General features: G+C 34.6%; 1 protein-coding gene across 4 annotated transcripts in view; it reads left to right on the forward strand.

The window, feature by feature from the left end:
* The window catches only part of CPNE8 (copine 8), a 224,172-nt gene that overhangs the window by 175,379 nt on the left and 28,970 nt on the right, over nt 1-19,823 (forward strand). For all 4 annotated transcript variants that reach the window (XM_035027916.1, XM_035027913.1, XM_035027914.1 and 1 more), the window contains 3 exons: nt 6,916-6,962; nt 12,730-12,911; nt 19,609-19,736. In XM_035027916.1, coding sequence (XP_034883807.1) covers nt 6,916-6,962; nt 12,730-12,911; nt 19,609-19,736 — 357 coding nt within the window. The remainder of the gene's footprint in view (nt 1-6,915; nt 6,963-12,729; nt 12,912-19,608; nt 19,737-19,823) is intronic.

Below are 19,823 nucleotides of genomic sequence, written 5' to 3' on the forward strand. Positions count from 1 at the left end.
TTCGGCATTCATCAAATCAGTGGAGAGCTAAACCCTGCAGTGCTGAATGGGGCTAAATCTAATAAAAAACAAAGCCATTCTGCCTTCTATAAATACATTCACATAGAGTATTATCATATATGAACTAAACTCATCTAAACTAAGATTTAGAAAGGAAACTTACAAATATTAAGACTCATAAACTTTGTTTTGGTTAATGCATGATACTAATTTTTATGCATGTTTAAATGCATGCTTGAAAAAGCTAGACATGTCCAGAGGCATCTTTTTAAGTGTGGTTTCATTGACAGCTGATGTTATTTTTCAGATGATTTTTTTCAGAGCCATTTATTTCAGAGTCCAAGAAAACTGCATGTAGGCTTCGTCATCAGAACCAGCACTAATTTAGCCCAAATACTGACAATCTGTTTTGTATCAGGCAGTTTCTTAGTTATGTTTTATGATCAGAGTGTGCATTTCCAGCCACACTATCTCTAAAATAGTTCTGGTGGGCGCTTAGACCTGGTGGGCAGGTTGTGGTAGAGCAGGAGCGTTTTATCACTTATATCGCTTAGAATTGCTGGTTTATGGTTATAATAAAATGTAGACTGAGTATTAGACGATTGCATTATTGGTTTTAAGTCATCTAGAGACAACGCACTTCTTACTGCCTACACTGGTTGGGAGTTTATTACCCCATCCTTGATACGCCACTGACCAACACTATGGGAAGAATTAATGAAAGAGAAGTATGTGTTCATGTTAAGAGAGAACTGTCTTTTCTGACCCAACAGAGGAAAGGATTAATTTGAGCCAGGAAAGGATGACATGGATTGCTCAGGAAATTTGTCCTCCAGCATGTAGAATATTTGTTAATGAGCAGGTACTTCAGGGTTTTATTTTTATTAATTAGAGGACTTCGTCAATGTAGCAATTACCTGTTTATCGTTTGAGAAAACTAGGGCTTAGAGACTTGGAAATTTTGCCGAGGTTTCCAACTCCAATCTGTGATTCAGAAGTTCTAGAATCTTTCTACTAGGGATGATTACCTCGTCAGCATCTACCTCACTTTAAGTGGGACTGTTGGATAGTGCTTGCATTTTTTTATTTGGGTGATGTTTTGTTTATTTTGATTATGTCACTTGTAGATATTTTCTAAACCAGTGATTTGAAAAAAGTTGGCCACCTTGCATACCTTTCTTGATAAGAAGCTCTTGAACTACAAGGCCTTGTGAAGTTGAACTTTGGAACACTCTTACTGTGTTAAAAAAAAAAAAAAAGATACTGAAATCAGTCTTCAAAGTCCAGAGAAAGCACAAAGGTTTGGTAATTGATGAAAACTAGATTTAGTAAGGACCAAGAATATTAGTGTAAATAGTTGAAGAACCACATCGTTGGTCTCATTATTTTTTACTCTGACTCTGACATTTTACTGAGCCATCAGAAATCCGGACTGTTTGGAAGGATAGAAAAGAAAACAAGGCAGGGGTCAAAGCTTACAATTACTTCATTCCAAGGGAATTTGTTTGAGGAAGTACCCAGATAACACCTCCTAACAAGGCTAGATCATTTGTGCTGCAGTTTGGGGTTGGGCAGGTTGAGACCTTTAGCAGCTGGTGTGAAGGGAAGGAAATCTGACATGGGAGGGTCAGGTTCTCAGAAATAACCTGAAATTCTGGTAGGTCCAGAAATTTGATAAGCGAATGCACTCCAGTTTGCAAAGAAGTATGCTAACTCAGATCCCAAAAAGCTAGCATCAATAATGGTGATAATAACAACTGCTCATTGAGTGCCTACTTAAAGGACAGGTGCTTGTCCTCAAAACAACAATCCAAGGAAGGTTTTATTATCCTAAACTTACTATAAAGGAGCTGCAGGGAGGTTCAATAGCTTTCCCAAGATCATGTTGCAAGTAGGTGAAAGTGTTTATATTTGAATTTGCATTTGTGTATCTCAAAGCTTGCCGTCATTCTAGATCTTACTTGCTGAGGGCAGTTAAACCTGTGAGTAGTTTATGAGCATGGGAAGCAGGAATTTTGAAGATGCAATGAAATTTGGATCAGGCAATTGTCTTTATTGTCATTTAGGTAGGTGAACTACCTTTAAGAAAAAGAGAAAAGGTAAGAAAGGCAAGGGTGTAAGATTTAGCCCATGGTGAGCTAGGGGTAGGAAGAATTGGGCTGGATAATAGTCCCTGAGGCAAGTGAACCAGGGATTCAGGGTAGATTCCAGAACCAAAGTGAGAACAAGAATGCATGTCAGTATATCGAGGAAGAAGCGTAGTCTTGGTGCCAGTGTGGCAAGAATAAGAGGAATCTTAAAGAGCTAAGTGGGCATCTCAGTTTCATTTAGAGGTTCTAAATTCCAACAGCTAGTGGATCTGAACCTGAGTTTGTCAAGATTAAAGAAGGATGGCTGACAGTTCATCTTTCATACTGATAATGTTCAATTTGTGCAGCTGAACGGAATTTGAAATTGGGAAGAAAGTAAAACAGTCCTTCTGCACACCCCCATCACAGTTGTTAGTTCTCAATAATAAATACGTAATGACAACCACAGAAAAGTTGTCTAAGATGGCATTACTCTGTGTGTGTGTGTGCGGGCACGTGTGTGCGTGTGCGTGCAGATACACAGGCGAATGTGTAGTATTCTTTGACATACACATATAAACTTGTTTTCTACGGATCTTTGCTGTGCTAGTTAAATCTGCCGTCTTGACATCTGATTTGTCATTTACAGCTTTTGGAAAGGTGGCGGAGTAAAATAAGGACATTTTCCAAGTATATATTTTAGCAGTACTAGGACATATGCATCAGGAAGTCTTATGAGCTGTTACTATTAACTCATGAAATTTGGCAGGCATCCCTTTTTTATACTCTAAAGTATAATACTACTATCTAGGTTTCTTGAAATCCTGTTCCTTCTTGTCTGCTTCTAAAATGCAAAATGACAACTAAACTAACACTTCCTAAGCAGAATGTTTCAAGGATTTATATGTGATCATTTTATGAATATTCTGCCAGGAGTCATCTTGTGTGAATTCAGATTTTTTACTTTGATGAGTGATTGATTTTTTTCTTCTAACATTAGCCTTCATGCAATATTGAAGAATAAAAAAGGGTAATAGGATTACCGATGAAGATGTTTTGTTTGGTTTACTTCTATGACACAAATCATTTATCAAAGTCTACAAGAAATCTGTCTTAATAGCCTAAAGTTATAGTATTGCTAGCAACTTTCTTTAAAACTTTTATTAGTGGGGCGTCTAGATTGCTCAGTTGGTTAAGCACTGACTCTTGATTTTGGCTCAGGTCCTGATCTCAGGGTTGTGAGATCAGCCCTATGTGGGGCTCTGCACTGGGCGTGGACCCTGCTTAAGATTCTCTGCCCCACCCCACTCCTGCCCCTGCTGTGCACAGGTGCACTCTCTCTCTAAAAAAAAAACAAAACATATTTGTTAATATTTTCAAAATAACGTAGAATGTGATGCTTGGTATAGCAAGTATACATTATAATATGAATGGAAACTTGGGAATCATGGGAATGAATAAGCTGTTACCCACAGTAAGTGCACAGTTGAGTTTTAAGTTACACTATTGATTGTGAATTCAATGATAAACCACTGTACTGTTTTTTGTCATTGCTTTTAATAGTAGAAAGCTGGAACTGTAAGCTCTAGAGGTTCAAGGATAGTTTTGGTGCGCTCCTATTTTCTTAACACAGTGCCTGGCAATCAGAAGATGCTCTATAAATGTTGAATTGTAATTTTTTAAATGGAAAAACCCAAATGGTGTGGTTAAGAGGCTCCCCCTTTCTTTTCTACTTCCTTCTTTTCTTCCTTTTTTAAAATTTTCTTTTCTTTTTAACACTTCATTATTTTTTGGTACCTAATCTGCTTGGTTTTGTAATTTAGCTTATTTAGCTAGCTAGACAATTTTGTTAGCTAGAGGCTTCAGTAAGGCAGTTTAATAATGTATATCTCCTCTTTTTTATCCTTTTTTTTTTTAAAAAAAGATTTTATTTATTTGACGCAGAGAGAGCAACAGCGAGAGAGGGAACACAAGCAGGGGGAGTGGGAGAGGGAGAAGCAGGCTCCCCGCAGAGCAGGGAGCCCGATGCGGGACTCGATCCCAGGACCGTGGGATCATGACCTGAGCCAAAGGCAGACGCTTAACGACTGAGCCACCCAGGTGCCCCTCTTCTTTATTCTTATGTACAGTATAGTTCTTTAGTTGGTAGCCATGCCTTTTCCTCATAGTTTTGCTAGGCAGAACTTTGGCTCTGAAAGGACCATTGTATCTCTGATTATTGAAATTTTTTACCTGCAACTAATGCTTCTAAGAAGTTGGTGGTTATGCTACCCATCTTGGGCTGTCCTGGAGAACATATTAGAAGCAATCATAAATTGAATGCATTCATTCACCCAATAAATACAGTGAGGTTCCAATATTGGCAAAGCATTTTGCAGACCCTGTTGCAAGAGACAGTTGACTCAAGACAAGGTATCTATTCCTACAACCTAAGGGAGATCAAACCGAAGACTCAATTCCTAAATTGACCTTTATAATGTGCTAAAACATACGTTCTTGCAGCTTAGAGTTTTCATTTCTAAAGAGGTGTCATTTGGAAAAAGTAACATAAGAAGGCATTTGTACTGATAATTTTGTGATTTATATATTTAACAACACACTTGATACAAGGGCTAATTTGCCCAAGCAGAAGAATGTGCCCTGGCATTCTTATCATTAAGGATATTTGCAAAGTATCATTTTTATGTTTGTGACATAATAATTACTATCTTTTATTATGTTATTACAGTCAAGCAGTTTACAAATATTTAATAGTAGAAATAGAGTAGTATAGAGTTTATGAATATGGTCTTTGAGGTTTGATGTGAATTCAAATTTCAGTACTGGCATTTATTACACATTAAGTTTTGTGAGCATAGTTTTCATTGTCTATAAAAGGAGAATAATAGTATCTTTAAAAAATTATGAAGTTGATAAAAGCTATGTAAAAGCACGTTTTATATGCTTATACATAATATATATAATGTGTTACATATATACACATATATAAATATATATAGATATAATATTTCATTTAGTTTTTCTGTTAGTTCTTGTTATTGTTGTGTGCCAGGCACCTGACCTCTGAGAATTTTGAAACTTGGCTAATGTCAGCAACTGAGTTGCTGTAATTCAAACCCTGTTTTTTCAGACTCAAAAGCTGTACCCTTTCTGATACATCTTACCACCCTGTATTACAGTCACTTCTTTCCCTAGCAGTAGAATGACGAAGCAATGTGCTGATGGTGACTGTTCTTTTCAATTCCTCAAAGGGACGTATTACCTCAAAATGTTCTCCCAAATGTCTCATTATATTCTTTTTCTAAAAGTTTTTAACTCCTTTTGGTTCATACTGGTTAGTGGTATCCAAATTAGCCTATATTCTTAGCCTATAAACCTAATTTCTCCTGTGAGGAAAAAAATTACCTTATAGCTATAAAGAGAATCTATGTTAGTTTTTATTAAATGTAAAGCACAAACAGTTGTTCATTCCTTAGGAAAAAAAACAATGTGTGAATTTGTTTTAATACCTGAGTAGTATTTAGGGATTTTAAAACTGAATTTTTAGAAAAAGAAGGAAATATTACTATAATTTATACTAAGAAAACTATAAGGGACCCTATGCCGTAATACCCATCATCGTCATCATCATCATCAACACCACCATTTAAACAGCAGTTCCAGGGGCGCCTGGGTGGCTCAGTCGTTAAGCCTCTGCCTTCAGCTCAGGTCATGATCCCAGGGTCCTGGGATCGAGCCCCACATTGAGCCCCGCATGGAGCCCCGCATCGGGCTCCCTGCTCGGCAGGAAGCCTGCTTCTCCCTCTCCCACTCCCCCTGCTTGTGTTTCCTCTTTCGCTGTGTTTCTCTCTGTCAAATAAATAAAATCTTAAAAAAAAAAAAAAAACAGCAGTTCCAAACTTTGAAGTGTGAAATAAGTTGTGCAATGTGCCAAAAGTAATGTTTCTAAAAATAAGGTGATTTATAGTACTCATGTTTTCAAATGACTTACTTTTTAAATTTTTTTTAAAATTAGGTGTGATTGCAGGTTATCCCAGTAATCATATCATTGTTGCTTATTTTTGTTTTTTTGCCTTCTTTTGTAAGAAAGAGGTAGAATTACATATAGGAGTCGGAGATGTATCCAAAGGAGTGAATTTTTTATGCAAATACCACCTCTTTGGTTTCTATCAGAAAATAAAAAAGAAGATAAAAGAACTAACCCAGTAAAATAATTTGGGGTAACTACCATGTGCTGAAAATTTATATTATATATAACCAACATCAGCTATATATATATTTATCTATGTCTATAAATTCACACACACAGGAATGCTGTGAGTACTGAGGGATAGATTAGTATCTGAAGTACTGCATTTCTGAAGAAAGCAGAAGAAAATCTTGTGTGTTCAGTGTTGTGAAAAGAATTAGTTTAAGGAATGATATGATTAGAGATGATTTTAGCTCTGCCACACTTCTAAGGGTATAATGATTCAACAATGACTACAGAATGGTTTTAAAAGCAAATTGATAATAAATGCTGACATTGGAGACTGGCAAATCATTATTTGCAGTTTGACTGACTTCTTTATTATGAGCCCCTCACTTAATTATTGTGTTCCCAAATAGGAGCTATTTTTATTCCTCACACTTTGTTTCTTATTTTACAGTTGTATGATTGTAAAGATATCTTGCCCAATTTTTACCTTCTAAAACTGCCTGTCCTGATGCTATCCAGTGTTTACTGAATATCCCTGCTAATAATAACATTTAGGAAATTTAATGATGTTAAAAAATTTGATAACACAAGTGGAAATCAAACTCTTTTCTATGAGATTAATTATTAATGATTCTTATTTACTTCTAGAACGCAAATCAATTTCACAGTGGCTATTGATTTTACGGCATCAAATGGTGAGTATTATGACTATCACTAGTACAAAATATCAGCAATTAATTGAAATATAAAGATTTATCTTCATGAGGTTAGATATTTTATTCCTATATTTACATACTTCTGAAGTGTGTCATATAAAATTCAGGTCATGTTTCCTTTCTTTTTACTATAATGAAATAGTTAGGTATACAAATGACTAGAAGAAATATAAAAAAAGGCCTAATACTCCCATTCAAATTTATTAAATATTGAACTATTGTAATTTTTGTTTCAGATATTTTTAAAAAGAAAATCTGAGATCTAGTTAAGCCCATTGTGTACTTTGGCCCCATTTCTTTGACCCTCCCTTTGTCTTCATACATAATTATAATGCTGAAGTGTGTTGAATTATCTTCCTTTTATTAGTACTTTTGTGTGTATTAATATACATAAACATAATTCAAATCATGTACTTTATGCAACTCACTTCATTTTTACTTGACTATTTTTAAGAATTACTCATTTTAACACATTTATATTTAATTAAGGGGGATTATCATATAATATCCCATGTATAGATATTCATAATTTGTTTATCAAACATTTCAAGAAAGAAAAGATAGTGAACTTTTTAAAATTTTATTTTGAAGTACCATTGTATGAAATGGATCATTTAAATTGAGTTATTATGTATCATAAGAACATCAATCTCATTGTTTAATTTTTACCAGAATTTGCCATCCGTTATATTTATCAGTTTTTTCCCCAAATTACTTATTGTGCTTATAGCTCTCACATTATTTTCTCTTTACCTCACATTTCTTGCACTTTGAGTCACATTTTACAAAGTAATAGAATTTTTAGGTAAGGAAGAACCTTAGCGATCACTACTCCAACCCATCCTCTTATACAAATGAGGAAACTCATATCCAGAAAATCATTTTACTAACTACATCTTGGCTTGTTAATACTAGAGTTAAGAACAGAGATGAGTAAATTGAAATCTAATTTAACTCACCTTTGGTTTCATGTTAAGTATATTCTCCAACACTTTGACTTCAAGTTAATTAATTTTATTCATGTATTTTATTCAGTAAAATATGAAATATAGAAATAAAACCTAAAGTCTAAATGGGCTAAAATACTAGCTTTTGTTCACTGATGAATATTAGCATAACAACTAGAAGAGCAAAAATCTATTGAATAATAAGACACAAACTCTTGAAACTGACTTAAAAAGGTACAATCTGAATAGACCTATTATAATAAGAGATTGATTCATAATAAAAAAACTATCCACAAAGTTTATCTGGGTCCAGGTCCAGATAAACTTCACTGGTGAATTCTACCAAAGAAGAACAGATATAAATTCTTCACAAACTCCTCCAAAAAATAGAAGAGGAGAGAAAACTTCCCAACTCAACATACGAAGTTAGTATTACCTTGATACCAAAACTAGACAAAGAAAAGAATAACTAAAGATCAATAACTTTTATGGATATGGATATAACAATCCTCAATAAAACACTACCAAGTTGAATCCAGCAACTTAAAAAGAAAATTATACACCCTGAGGAAGTAAAATTTATCTCAGGAATGCAAGGTTGGCTTAATATTCAAAAATCAAATAACTTACCGTATCAATAGAAGAAAATGTAAAAATCACATAGTCCTGTCAATTGGTGCAGAAAAAAAGCATTTTGCAAAGTCCAACACATTTTCAGGATAAAAACACTTAACAAACTAGAAATAGAAGTTGACTTTCTAATCTTATGAAGGGAAAATATGAAAAACCCATACCTAACATAGCTTAATGCATTCCCCCTAAAATGAGAAATAGGGCAAGGATGTCTGCTTTTGCCACTTCTACTCAACATTGTACTGGAAGTTGTAGGCATAGCAGTTAGTCAAGAAAAAGAAATAAAAAATATCCAGATTGAAAAGAAGGAAGTAAAACTATTTCTATTTGCAGATGACATAATCATATATATATATATATATATATATATATATATATATATATATATAAAATCCCAAAGAATTCACTAAAAATCTATTAAAACTAACAAATGAGCTTAGCAAGATTGAAGGATAAAATATCAATATATAAAAATAAGGTCTTTTTCTATACACTTCAGTTAACAATCTGAAAATGAAATTAAGAAAATTCCATTTACAGTAGTAGTTAAAGGAATATAATACTTAGAAATAAATTTAACAAAGTGCAAACTTTATACTATAAAAACTATATTCTGAAAAAAATTCTTGAAAGAAATTAGACTTAAATAAGTGGAAAGATATGCCATTTTCATGGATTGGAAAATTCAACTGTTAAGAGGACAACATTTCTCAAAGCAATCAACAGATTCAGTGCAATCTCATTCAAAATCTGAAAGGCCTGTTTTGCATAAATGGATGCCCCAGAAATTCATGTGGATCTAGAAGAGCCAAAGCAGACTTGAAAAGAGAGAACAAAGTGGAAATATTCTTACTTCCCATTTTTGAAACTTGCTACAAAGCAACAGTAACCAAGAAAGCATGGTGCTGGTGTAAAGATAGATATATAGTGCCATGAAATAGAGTGGAGATTCCAGAAATAAACCCATGAGTCTAAGTTTAACTGATTTGAGAACGGCACCAAGACAATTCAATGAGGAAAGAATGGTCTTTTCAACAAAGCTGTGACAACAGGATAGCTATGTACAAATGATTTTAAAATGTAGTATATTCACACAGGAGAATACTATTCAGCAATAAACAGGAATGAAATATGAATTACCGATACATGCTATGACATAAATGAACCTTGAAATCATTATGCTAAGTGAAAGAAGCTAGTCACAAAAGATGACATATTATGTGAATCTATTTATATGTAATGTCCAGAATAAGCAAATTAATAGAGATGGAAAGATTAATCATTATTTGGAGCTGGGCTGGATGGAGTGATAAGGGAGGGATAGTGAAGAGGTACAGGGTTTCTCTTTGAGGTGATAAAAATGTTCTAAAATTGAAGTGATGGTTGTACATATCTGTGAGTATATTAAAAATCACTTGTACATTTTAAATGGTTAAATTGTAAGTTATATCTTATTATATCTCAATAAAACTTTTTAAAAAGAGTGTAGTCATGTGTGATTTTTTTTTATAAAGGCATAATGTACGTCTAAGACAAAATCAGATATAAGTTTGATGATATCCAGTGTTTAAAATAATACAAAATCTTAAGTATAGAGTTCTAGCTATGAATAAGGGCTATGGAATCAGATTGCCTAGATTTACATTCTAGTTTTACCAACTTTTACAGTGTGATTAGGAGTAAAGTATTTAATCTGAAAATTGGGTAAAATAAAAAAGTACATCATAGGTTTGTTGAAAGGTTAAGAAAGATATGAAGTAAGGTGTTCAGTACATGTTAGATCCCATGCTATTATAATTATCATGGATATTGTTGGGTCCCAATGTTATCAACTTACCACAAATTCATTGTTCATATGCATTGTTGCATATACAGAGGTGGCACAGATGTGGTCCCAGATTCTAGGAATGGACAGTCAATGTGGCAGATTTTTAACTGCCATATTTTGTGGTGCAGAGCACAAGAGTCCTAAAAGTAAGAGAGGAAAGACAATAAGGGTTGGAATAAGCAAGGAAGGCTGTCTGGTGCAAGTAAAACATAAGCTGGAGGAGAGTAAAGTGACTTCCAGGACACGGAGGCTACTTGAGATGTAGAGATAGGAAGGAAGATCTCATTAGTGATACAGTGAAGAGATGGTCTGATGAAGATGCTGGAAAGAGACAGGCAACATATTTGCATGGGTGGGATCCAGCCCTGCTATGCATGATAGGTGAATATGTTTAGACATGCTGGGATATGAATGATATTTGTATCTCAATTTTAAGTTACAGTTTTCTTAATAAAATAGACTTTGTTGCCATATTGCAGCCATTGGGTAATAATTCTTCTTATATTTGAAAGTTATGTTAAATAACCACTTAGTCAAGTAATGATATTGCCCCCCTGTGGCTCCAGTGGGCTTTTGATCAAGTGCAAAATTCTGACTTTAGAAGAGAGTGTCATTGAAAAATTGCACCAGATAATTTAAACAGACAAGGAAGACTTTAATCAGGACTGTTGCCACAGAAGTCAAGGCTATTGCGATATAAGGGAAAAATTGAACCCAACACCTCCAAAACAAAAGGTGGGAGGGATTTTAAGTACTGCCGTGATCTAATGGAAAATGCTGAGGGACATTAGAGGGGACATTGTTCTGTTTACTAATTAGCACTTATTAAAGTTAGGCTCCTACTTTCGCAAAGAGACTAGGGGACAGGAGTGCGATCTTTCTCCATGATTACATTTCGTGGAGGGCTCCCAGGTCCTGGAGATAAACAGCCCTGGGTTGTAGAAGATTTACATTTCAAAGGTGCAGAGAAAGAATTTACAATTGCAAGTTTTCTAAAGCAAATGCTCTAAGAAAAGGAAGATCAGGGGCCTACAGTTATGAAGAAACCTTTCCAAAGTTCAGCCAAATTGAGGGGAATGAATGTTAAGGCCATTTGGTCAGAAGATAACTTTTTCAGAAATTTTGTCATGTGGAACTAGCCCTTAAATGCCGGTAACCCTTTGGAAATATAAATGCATTTATGCAATGCATTATTTTTAGACTAGAAATGTTCTGTGTATAATTATATGTATTGTAAACCAAGGGGAGATCGCTCCTTAATTTTGTTTCTCTCTGGATCTCAAGTGCTTATTATTATTATTATTTTTTATCAGAAAAGAACTGTGTGCCCCGAGGCTTTCCTCCTTCAGGCAATGTTTTAATATAGAATTGAGCTTTATATGCTATTACAAGTCCCATTTAACTTTCCATTTTCACTTAAGAAAGTATATGGACTTTCAAGGAGCCTTTCTGCTGGTAATTAGGGCAACTTAATGTGAATCTCAATGTGTTTTGAGTGGTAGCACTTATATTACTCTCTCTCTCAAATTCATCTCTATTCAAATGCAACATCTTACATAGTATAAGTATATTGAAATTTCAGAACCTTGTGGCTGACCCAGACAGTAATAACAGTAGCAATTAAACCTTACATTTCTATGGTGCTTTATTATTTTTCATCACTTCCACATACATAATCTTATTTTGTCCTTCCAGTTAACACTGGTAGGATTTATTGCAGACATTTTATAGGTGTTGTCTTGGAAATTGCAAGACTGGACTTTGAGCCTTCTGGCTCCTCGTTTAATGTCTAGTTAGAAACTCTGAATCCTTTTTCAGATATAGATATTTAATTAGCTTGAATTTGAAAATCACTATGCTTTCCTTTTTAAGTGATTAAATTGAGATATTTCTAAAATATTCCATTTATATTTGTAATAGAACTTTGGGAAGCCTTCGTAGTTCTCTAATTATAAACATAAGGGTTCAAGCTAAAGGCATATGCTTTTTTTTTTTAGATAAAGATGACTATAAAATCAGTTTAACAAAAGTACTTTAATACTTCTTCTGTAACTGAGATTCAGAAATAGCCTGTGGCATTGACAATGAGGAATAATTTCTGAAAAAATCTGCATATGCTTTGGCATATCTTTGGAAAGCCTTCTACATGTCTGATATAATGTAATAAATATTTCTATGTTAATCTCCATCCAAAAGAAATTATTAGACAGTATGGATGTAGGCAGAAAACATAATTTTAAGTATTTCATTCTGAAAGAGGCATCAAGAAAAATGTTGTCAAAAAAATGACATCTTTAGCCTGATCAGTCATGTTTGAAATATTTTTTTCTGTCATCAGGCAACCCTGCCCAGCCCACTTCTCTCCACTACATGAATCCTTACCAACTGAATGCCTATGGAATGGCACTGAAAGCAGTGGGAGAAATCGTTCAAGATTATGACAGTGATAAAATGTTCCCAGCTCTAGGCTTTGGTGCAAAACTGCCTCCAGATGGAAGGATATCTCATGAATTTGCTTTGGTAAGAATATATCACAAGGATTTGATCTCTTGAAAAAAAATAATTTGTTGGATCTTTTAATATTGGTTTACTACTTATGCTGTAGTCAATCATGTGGCCATTATATTCATGATTTGGGGTTCAGGAATTTGAGCACAATACAATAGGAGGTGGTTTATTTCTTCAAGATGTCTAGGACTTTACCTAGGATGGCTTGATTGGCTAGAGGTGGCTGGAATTACTCAACTAGAACCATATATCTGGGCTTCATTTTGCTGTGGATTGGATGACTCAGTACTTCTCCATGTCACATCTCGGGGGGTTAACATGTCCCCTAAGATGGCTTTGCTCTTGTCTGATGCTCAAGATAGGATGACTGAAATAGCTGGGTTGCCTGGACATCTCTCCCTTTTTCTACTTACAACCTGTCCATGTGGTTATCGTGGACCTCATCACAGTATGGCCATGTCTTGGTAGTCAGATTTCATACATGGCAGCCAGCTTCCCCAGAGTGAGTATTCTCTAACAGGCTGGGGCAGAAACTGTAGGTTTCTTTACACCATAGCATCAGAAGCCTCAGAAAGTTGTTCTTGCTAAATTCTCTTGGTTTTGCAAGTCACTAAGGCCAGCCCAGTTTCCAAGGAACCTTCACCTCTCAGTGGGAGGCTATCTCAAAGAATGTGTGGCTGTTTTAATCTACCATCTAAGAAAATGGCATATCTTTTCAAATATAAAGGAATAGTTATGGCTAGAATTATTTTTTTAATGTGAAGCAATAATTATGGCAATAGCTAATTATGATTTCAATATAATGGAGTAGATATGACTGGAATAAATATTTATCTAGTTCATCTTTACTTTACATAGATCTAGTTCATATTGTGTGATTTTAGATAAGCAGTGTACTGCATTCTACCTTCAAAATAAACCCCATACAGATAATGCTTATAGATCCAGTGAGCCTTACTCTCCCTGTACTTTCTTTTTTTTTTTTTTTTTTAAGATTTTATTTATTTATTTGACAGAGAGAGAGATAGTGAGAGCAGGAACACAAGCAGGGGGAGTGCGAGAGGGAGAAGCAGGCTTCCCGCCGAGCAGGGAGCCTGATGTGGGACTCGATCCCAGGACCCTGGGATCATGACCTGAGCTGAAGGCAGACGCTTAACAACTGAGCCACCCAGGCGCCCCTCTCCCTGCACTTTCTGATAAAATAATGGGAAAATCAATATAGGAATGGTTGGCTATCATTTTGGAAAAATTTTAGCTTTTCATTAGAAGTGCCTTCCTACCCTCTATACATTTCAGAAGTAACCTCTTCCATCCCCATTATTTTTGAAGGCCTTTGTTGTTTTTATTCTTGTTACAAAAGCAATGCATAATCATAGAGATATTTTTTGAAGCTCTCAAGCAAAACAGACAAAAATAAACAATAATACTACCATTTATTGAGTAGTTACTGAGTATGAAGCCAAATACTTTACAATTCTTTTCTTACATAATCTTCATAAAGTTTCTATGACTATCACATAGCACTACTCTAGCAAGTGCCACACATATTGAATACAGTGAAGAGTGCCTGCCCAAGTGTTGTATACTTCAGTTCAGCAGCAGAGCAGCAGTTAACCAGGGTTCCAGAGGACAGGACTTGAACCCAGATCAGTCTTATTTTAGAATACATGCTCTTTAACTGCTATTAAAGCACATTTTATAACAGTACCTATAATCAATCCCACCTCTCGAATATGTGCTTTATTAACACCATGGTATGATATTGATCAGGATACACACACACACACACATCCAGAACTTATATATGATTAGATTTAAACTTCTTTAAATATCTTTTAAGAGCAGTATTTTTACATCTTCATTTCTATACTTATCCTTGCTTTTCTATTCCAGTGCGCTCACAATTGCAGGAAAGGTTGCTGGAGGCTTTAATTCTTTTTTCCATGAATTAGCCCACATGCCACTTTCCCAATGTCATATAAAAATGAATATCTATTGGGATTTTGTTGTGTCTTAGAGAATTAAAATTTCCCGGAAACTTAGAAAACCATGAAAGTCACTCATGTGATGCTAAGTCTTAAGTGCCTCAGGAAAAAGGTCATGAGCTATTTTAAAGCTTAAGAAAAGGAATAATTATGTTAAACTAAATGAGGTTTATTAATTTTTCCTTCCATACACTTCTTCTCACCCTTGTGTGTGATTTTTTCCTTTTATCTCTCTCTAATCCTCTATTTTTCTGCTTTTCCTACATCCAGATTCATTTCTTATTAAAAAAACCTATGCAAATATCTATTGCCAAGGAAGGATTTTTTATTATTATTTGCATCTTAAACAATTCTTTGAACCCAGTTCAAATACTTATAAGATAGAGATCATACCCCTTTAAGGTTATGAAAAATAGTCTCCCAAATTGAAGCTGAAAACAACGATGATGATAATGAATGAACTTTAACAGCACTAACCAATTAATTTTTTCAAAGCACTTTTTTTTTCTTGGGTAAATAAGGCAGAGGAGTTAAGTAGGTCTTCAGTGAGACAGTATTTGATTTGATTTTTTGCTACAGTTTTCTGTTAACCTCATCCTAAACAACTGCAATATATACCTATAAGTGCTGAAATGGCAAATAGGAAAACCAGTCCCATGTCAGTCTGGCAATTAGTGTAGTCTGTAATCCTAACAAACCCTCATATTTTCATGGTAACAATTTGTGATACAGAGTCATAAATATTTATTTATCAAACCAAGTTCAAATAATCTTCAGATAGCAAAGGAGGCCTTCTAAAAAATTAAATAAACCCTAATTGGTGAATTTAGGGCTAGCGCAAATGTTGAAAGTTGAACAGAAAAATGTAATTTTTAATGTTTTCTTTGCTGTTACTTAAAAGGGTTGCCGATAAACCCCAGCTTTTCCTATGAAATATGAATAAGCATATACATATATTCCATAGTGGAAAAAGAACAGGGAATAGAAAAGGAAAGAAAGAAAGAATGTCCTGGTACCACCATGTTAGCACAAAGGTTGTAAAAGGGAGTCATTGCTCTCTTCCCATTATGAGTCTGAGGACTCCTTAAGTTGTTATAACAAAATATAATAATAGTGTAGAGCATCAGAGGAGATACTCGTAATGGGCATGGGGCCAATGACCCTTTAAAGAAAGTCTCCTGCAGTGATCAATAGAGAAGTGCTTACATCTGTCCAAGTGATTTCTCCTACTAGAGCTCTAAAAGGGCTGGCCTACTTTTCGCTTATTTTGGCATTTATAGAAATCTGTGCAATTTAATATTGATATGTATGTCTTTTCTTCCATCTAGATGCTAATGATTTAACAACCAAGGGTCTTAACATTGTATGCATAAAATAGAAGCTCAACAGATGTTTGCTTACTGAATAAAAGGGAGACTTGCAGCTTTTCTCCACCTAAGCAATCTCTGGGCAGCAACGGATCCATTTCAAAGAGTAAAGTGACAACTCCTTAGAGCTTCTCTTCAGCATTTTGTCAGCTTGTTAGCCCTGCTGAGAAGTGTTATAGGCTCTAGGCAGCAACAGAGACTGTACAGTCTTCTCTCTTGGAACTGAATCTAAATCCTCAGTACAAGTCTTCAGGGAGCCAAATGGAGGGAAAAATTGGTGAGAGACGGACATCCCTCCCCACTTAAGTCTGCGTGGTGGGATTAGTGCTCATTTTGAATTCTGTTCTTTATGTTCCATGTGTTCTACAAAATAACATTAATTATTTTATAAATGGGAAAGGTTGCTAATTAAAATGGAAATATAAAATAGGGCATCTGCTGCCCTCTTCATTAATAAACAACAAAATTGAATGTACTTACTTTCAAAAATATCCTGTGCTTTACTTTTGTGCTAGAGTCACACATAAGCTTATTTTAATTTGTTTTAACAAGTAAAAGCTAATTGCTTGTTAGTAATTAGTAACTAACACACATAATTATTTTGTGAAATGAGTTTTTAGACTTAAAAAATCTTTTTATAACTCATTATAATTTGTCATTAAGAGGAAAATCTCATTTTAATAGCTGTAAATTATTTTAAATAATCCTGATATAATGAAAAGCATATATTAAAAAGAATGTGTAATTTTATGTCCTAAGTATTCTTATCATCCAAAGCATATGAGGAATTCTTAGAGCAATTTATTATGGAATTAGGGCTAATGGAGAAATCAGTGCTTTAAATATTCTGTAATGATGAATAGAACATCTAATGATTATCTTTCTACTAAGAAATGAAATGGTGAGAAAAATGGTGAACTTGTTGTAATTCCAGTTCCACAGGAATAGAGAAAGTATATTATTTTCTAGAAATGTAAACCCTTAATTAAAATGTTAAAATGATGATGAAAAAGTTGCTCAGAACTATCCTGATTTGTATTTCTTCCCCTAAGGCAGATATAGAATACATTTCTATATGTTCAAAATCAATAATGAGTTTTAATTTTAATTAGTTTCATATCTTGTCAAGGGAAAAGAGCACTGTAAAATTTTATTTAAAGGAAGGTTCAGTTCAGATTAACATCAAAAGCAATCATTAACTGCTTTGTGCTAAATATTAAACTTTTACATTATAATTTCAATCAATTAATGTGACCAATTTTGTAGTATAAAACTAAAAATGTCTTTATTATTATGTAAGAGGCTTTTTGTTATTTTTATGTTTTTAAAAATTTGCATGATGGTCAATTGATTTAAAAAATTTGAATAAAAGACAAAATTAGAAGGAAAAAGTGGGTATATATCCCTCTCACACAAATGGCAAAATTGAAGTGGTTGATAACATCTGCCTTGGTTTCCTAAGATCTCTTGTCTTTCAAAATGCTTAGGATTTCAAAGCATGGTGGCATGGTGGTGGTTAAGAGATTAGGCTCTAGGGGTGCCTGGGTGGCTCAGTCAGTTAAGTGTCTGCCTTCAGCTGAGGACATGATCCCAGGAGACTGGGATTGAGCCCCACATCGAGCTTACTGCTTGGGTCTGCTTCTTCCTTTCACTCTCCCTCTGCCTCTCCCCCTGCTTGTGCTCATGCTCTCCCTGTCAAATAAATAAATAAAATATTTTTTAAAAAAAGAGAGAGATTAGGCTCTGAAGTTAAACTGAGGGTTCAAATACTGGCCCTCTCATTTGTGTTCTGTAATTTTGGGACACACTGAACTCTCAGTGCCTTAATTTTTTCATTTATAAAGTGGGGATAATGACAATATTTTATCTACTTTTTTAGGGTTGTTATAAAAACTATCTAATATGTGTAAATATTTTAATGTAAAGCTTAGTATATAGAATTCAACAAATTTTATTTACAAATTACTGGTCATTTGTGATTGTTCAGATAAAAACATGCATGCTGAAATTACTGTTAACTCTGTTTAAATATAATTACTGTCTCTAGTGTTTTAAATATATCTACATTTTTTTATCCTTCCTCCCTTCCAGAGGTGGAGTCTAATTCCCTTTCCCTTGAGCATGGGCTATACTTAGTGATACATTTCTAGCAAAGAGATTAAAGTAGAATATTGGTGTGCATCTTATGGGACTAGCTTATAAAAGGTGTTGGGGCTTCCTTTTTGTTGTTTCTCTTGGATTGCTCATTCTGAGGAAGTTAGTGGCCATGTTGTAAGAACACTCGAGCAGCCCTATAGAGACACCACGTTGACCTCCTGCCAGCAGCCATGTAAGTGAACCTTCCTGGAAGCAGGTTCTGCAGCTCTGGTCAAGCTCTCAGATGCCCAGGTTGGCACAGTGACTGCAAACTCATGAGAAATGCTGAGCAAGAACCACCTGCTAAGCGGCTGCTGACACCCAAAAAATGTTTGAGATAACAATTACTGTTGTAAGCCACTAACTTTTGGGGTGATATGCTACAAAGCAATAGATAACAAATACACTGCCTTATATGTGTCATTTGCAAGATCTGGACTAGGAGAACTGAACTTAATAATAACAAAGCATTCAAGGTATGAAAAAACTAGTCTAGGTCTCCAGGTATGAACTTGCCCTTCTAGGTGCCTTCTCCCGAATAAGAACTTAGTGGCAAGCTCCATTTCTCGTGGACAACATGAATGTTTCCTTGATTCTTTTCATTTTACCTTCTCTTGATAATTTTTGCACCAAATTACAGTCCCTCAGACCCCTTCTCTCCTTGGGGTTATCAGTTGTGACCTGAAAATGTGCACGTGGCAGATATTTTGTATTTTGCCTTCTATAAGGTAAAACTGAATGGATAGTGATTTTTTTTTCTTGATTTTAATAGATGTCACTGCAGAAAAGTTGGGAAATATTGAATAGTTTAAAGAATGAAATAAAAGTCACCAATTATATGTAACCACCCCGAGTTAACCACTGTTAATATTTTATTTACTTCTTTTCAGGGTTTTTATATGTTCATCTCTACACATACATAGACATATGCAAATGAAGACATTAATTATAGAATGTTATGGTATTCAGCTTCTCAAGATTCTTTAGAGTTTTCTGTGGTTCTTTTGAAGAGTATCAATTTTTAATGCTTATATATTAGATTCATCATATCACAGTTTTTATAATATATTGTAATGTATTGTTGATCACTTTATTTTTTTGCTCTTAAATAAATGACTATTCTTTAAAACATCTTTGAGTGTCAACCTATCTTTTCTCTTTTTCAGTTGATCTTTGCAGACACTACTAATTTTTACTCTTTTTTGCCTGTCAATTCCACAGAATGGGAACCCTCAAAACCCCTACTGTGATGGCATTGAGGGGGTCATGGAGGCTTACTATAGGAGTCTGAAATCTGTGCAACTATATGGGCCGACTAACTTTGCTCCTGTAATTAATCATGTAGCAAGGTAAGTGGAAGTAGACAAGATATTTATTCCAGTGTACCAGACTGCAGTGAAATTATATGTTACCATGATTCCACAAATGAAAGGCGT

The sequence above is a fragment of the Mirounga leonina genome, unplaced genomic scaffold (assembly GCF_011800145.1).
Source record: "Mirounga leonina isolate KUSES-001 unplaced genomic scaffold, KU_Mleo_1.0 Mir_201, whole genome shotgun sequence".
NCBI lineage: Eukaryota > Metazoa > Chordata > Mammalia > Carnivora > Phocidae > Mirounga > Mirounga leonina.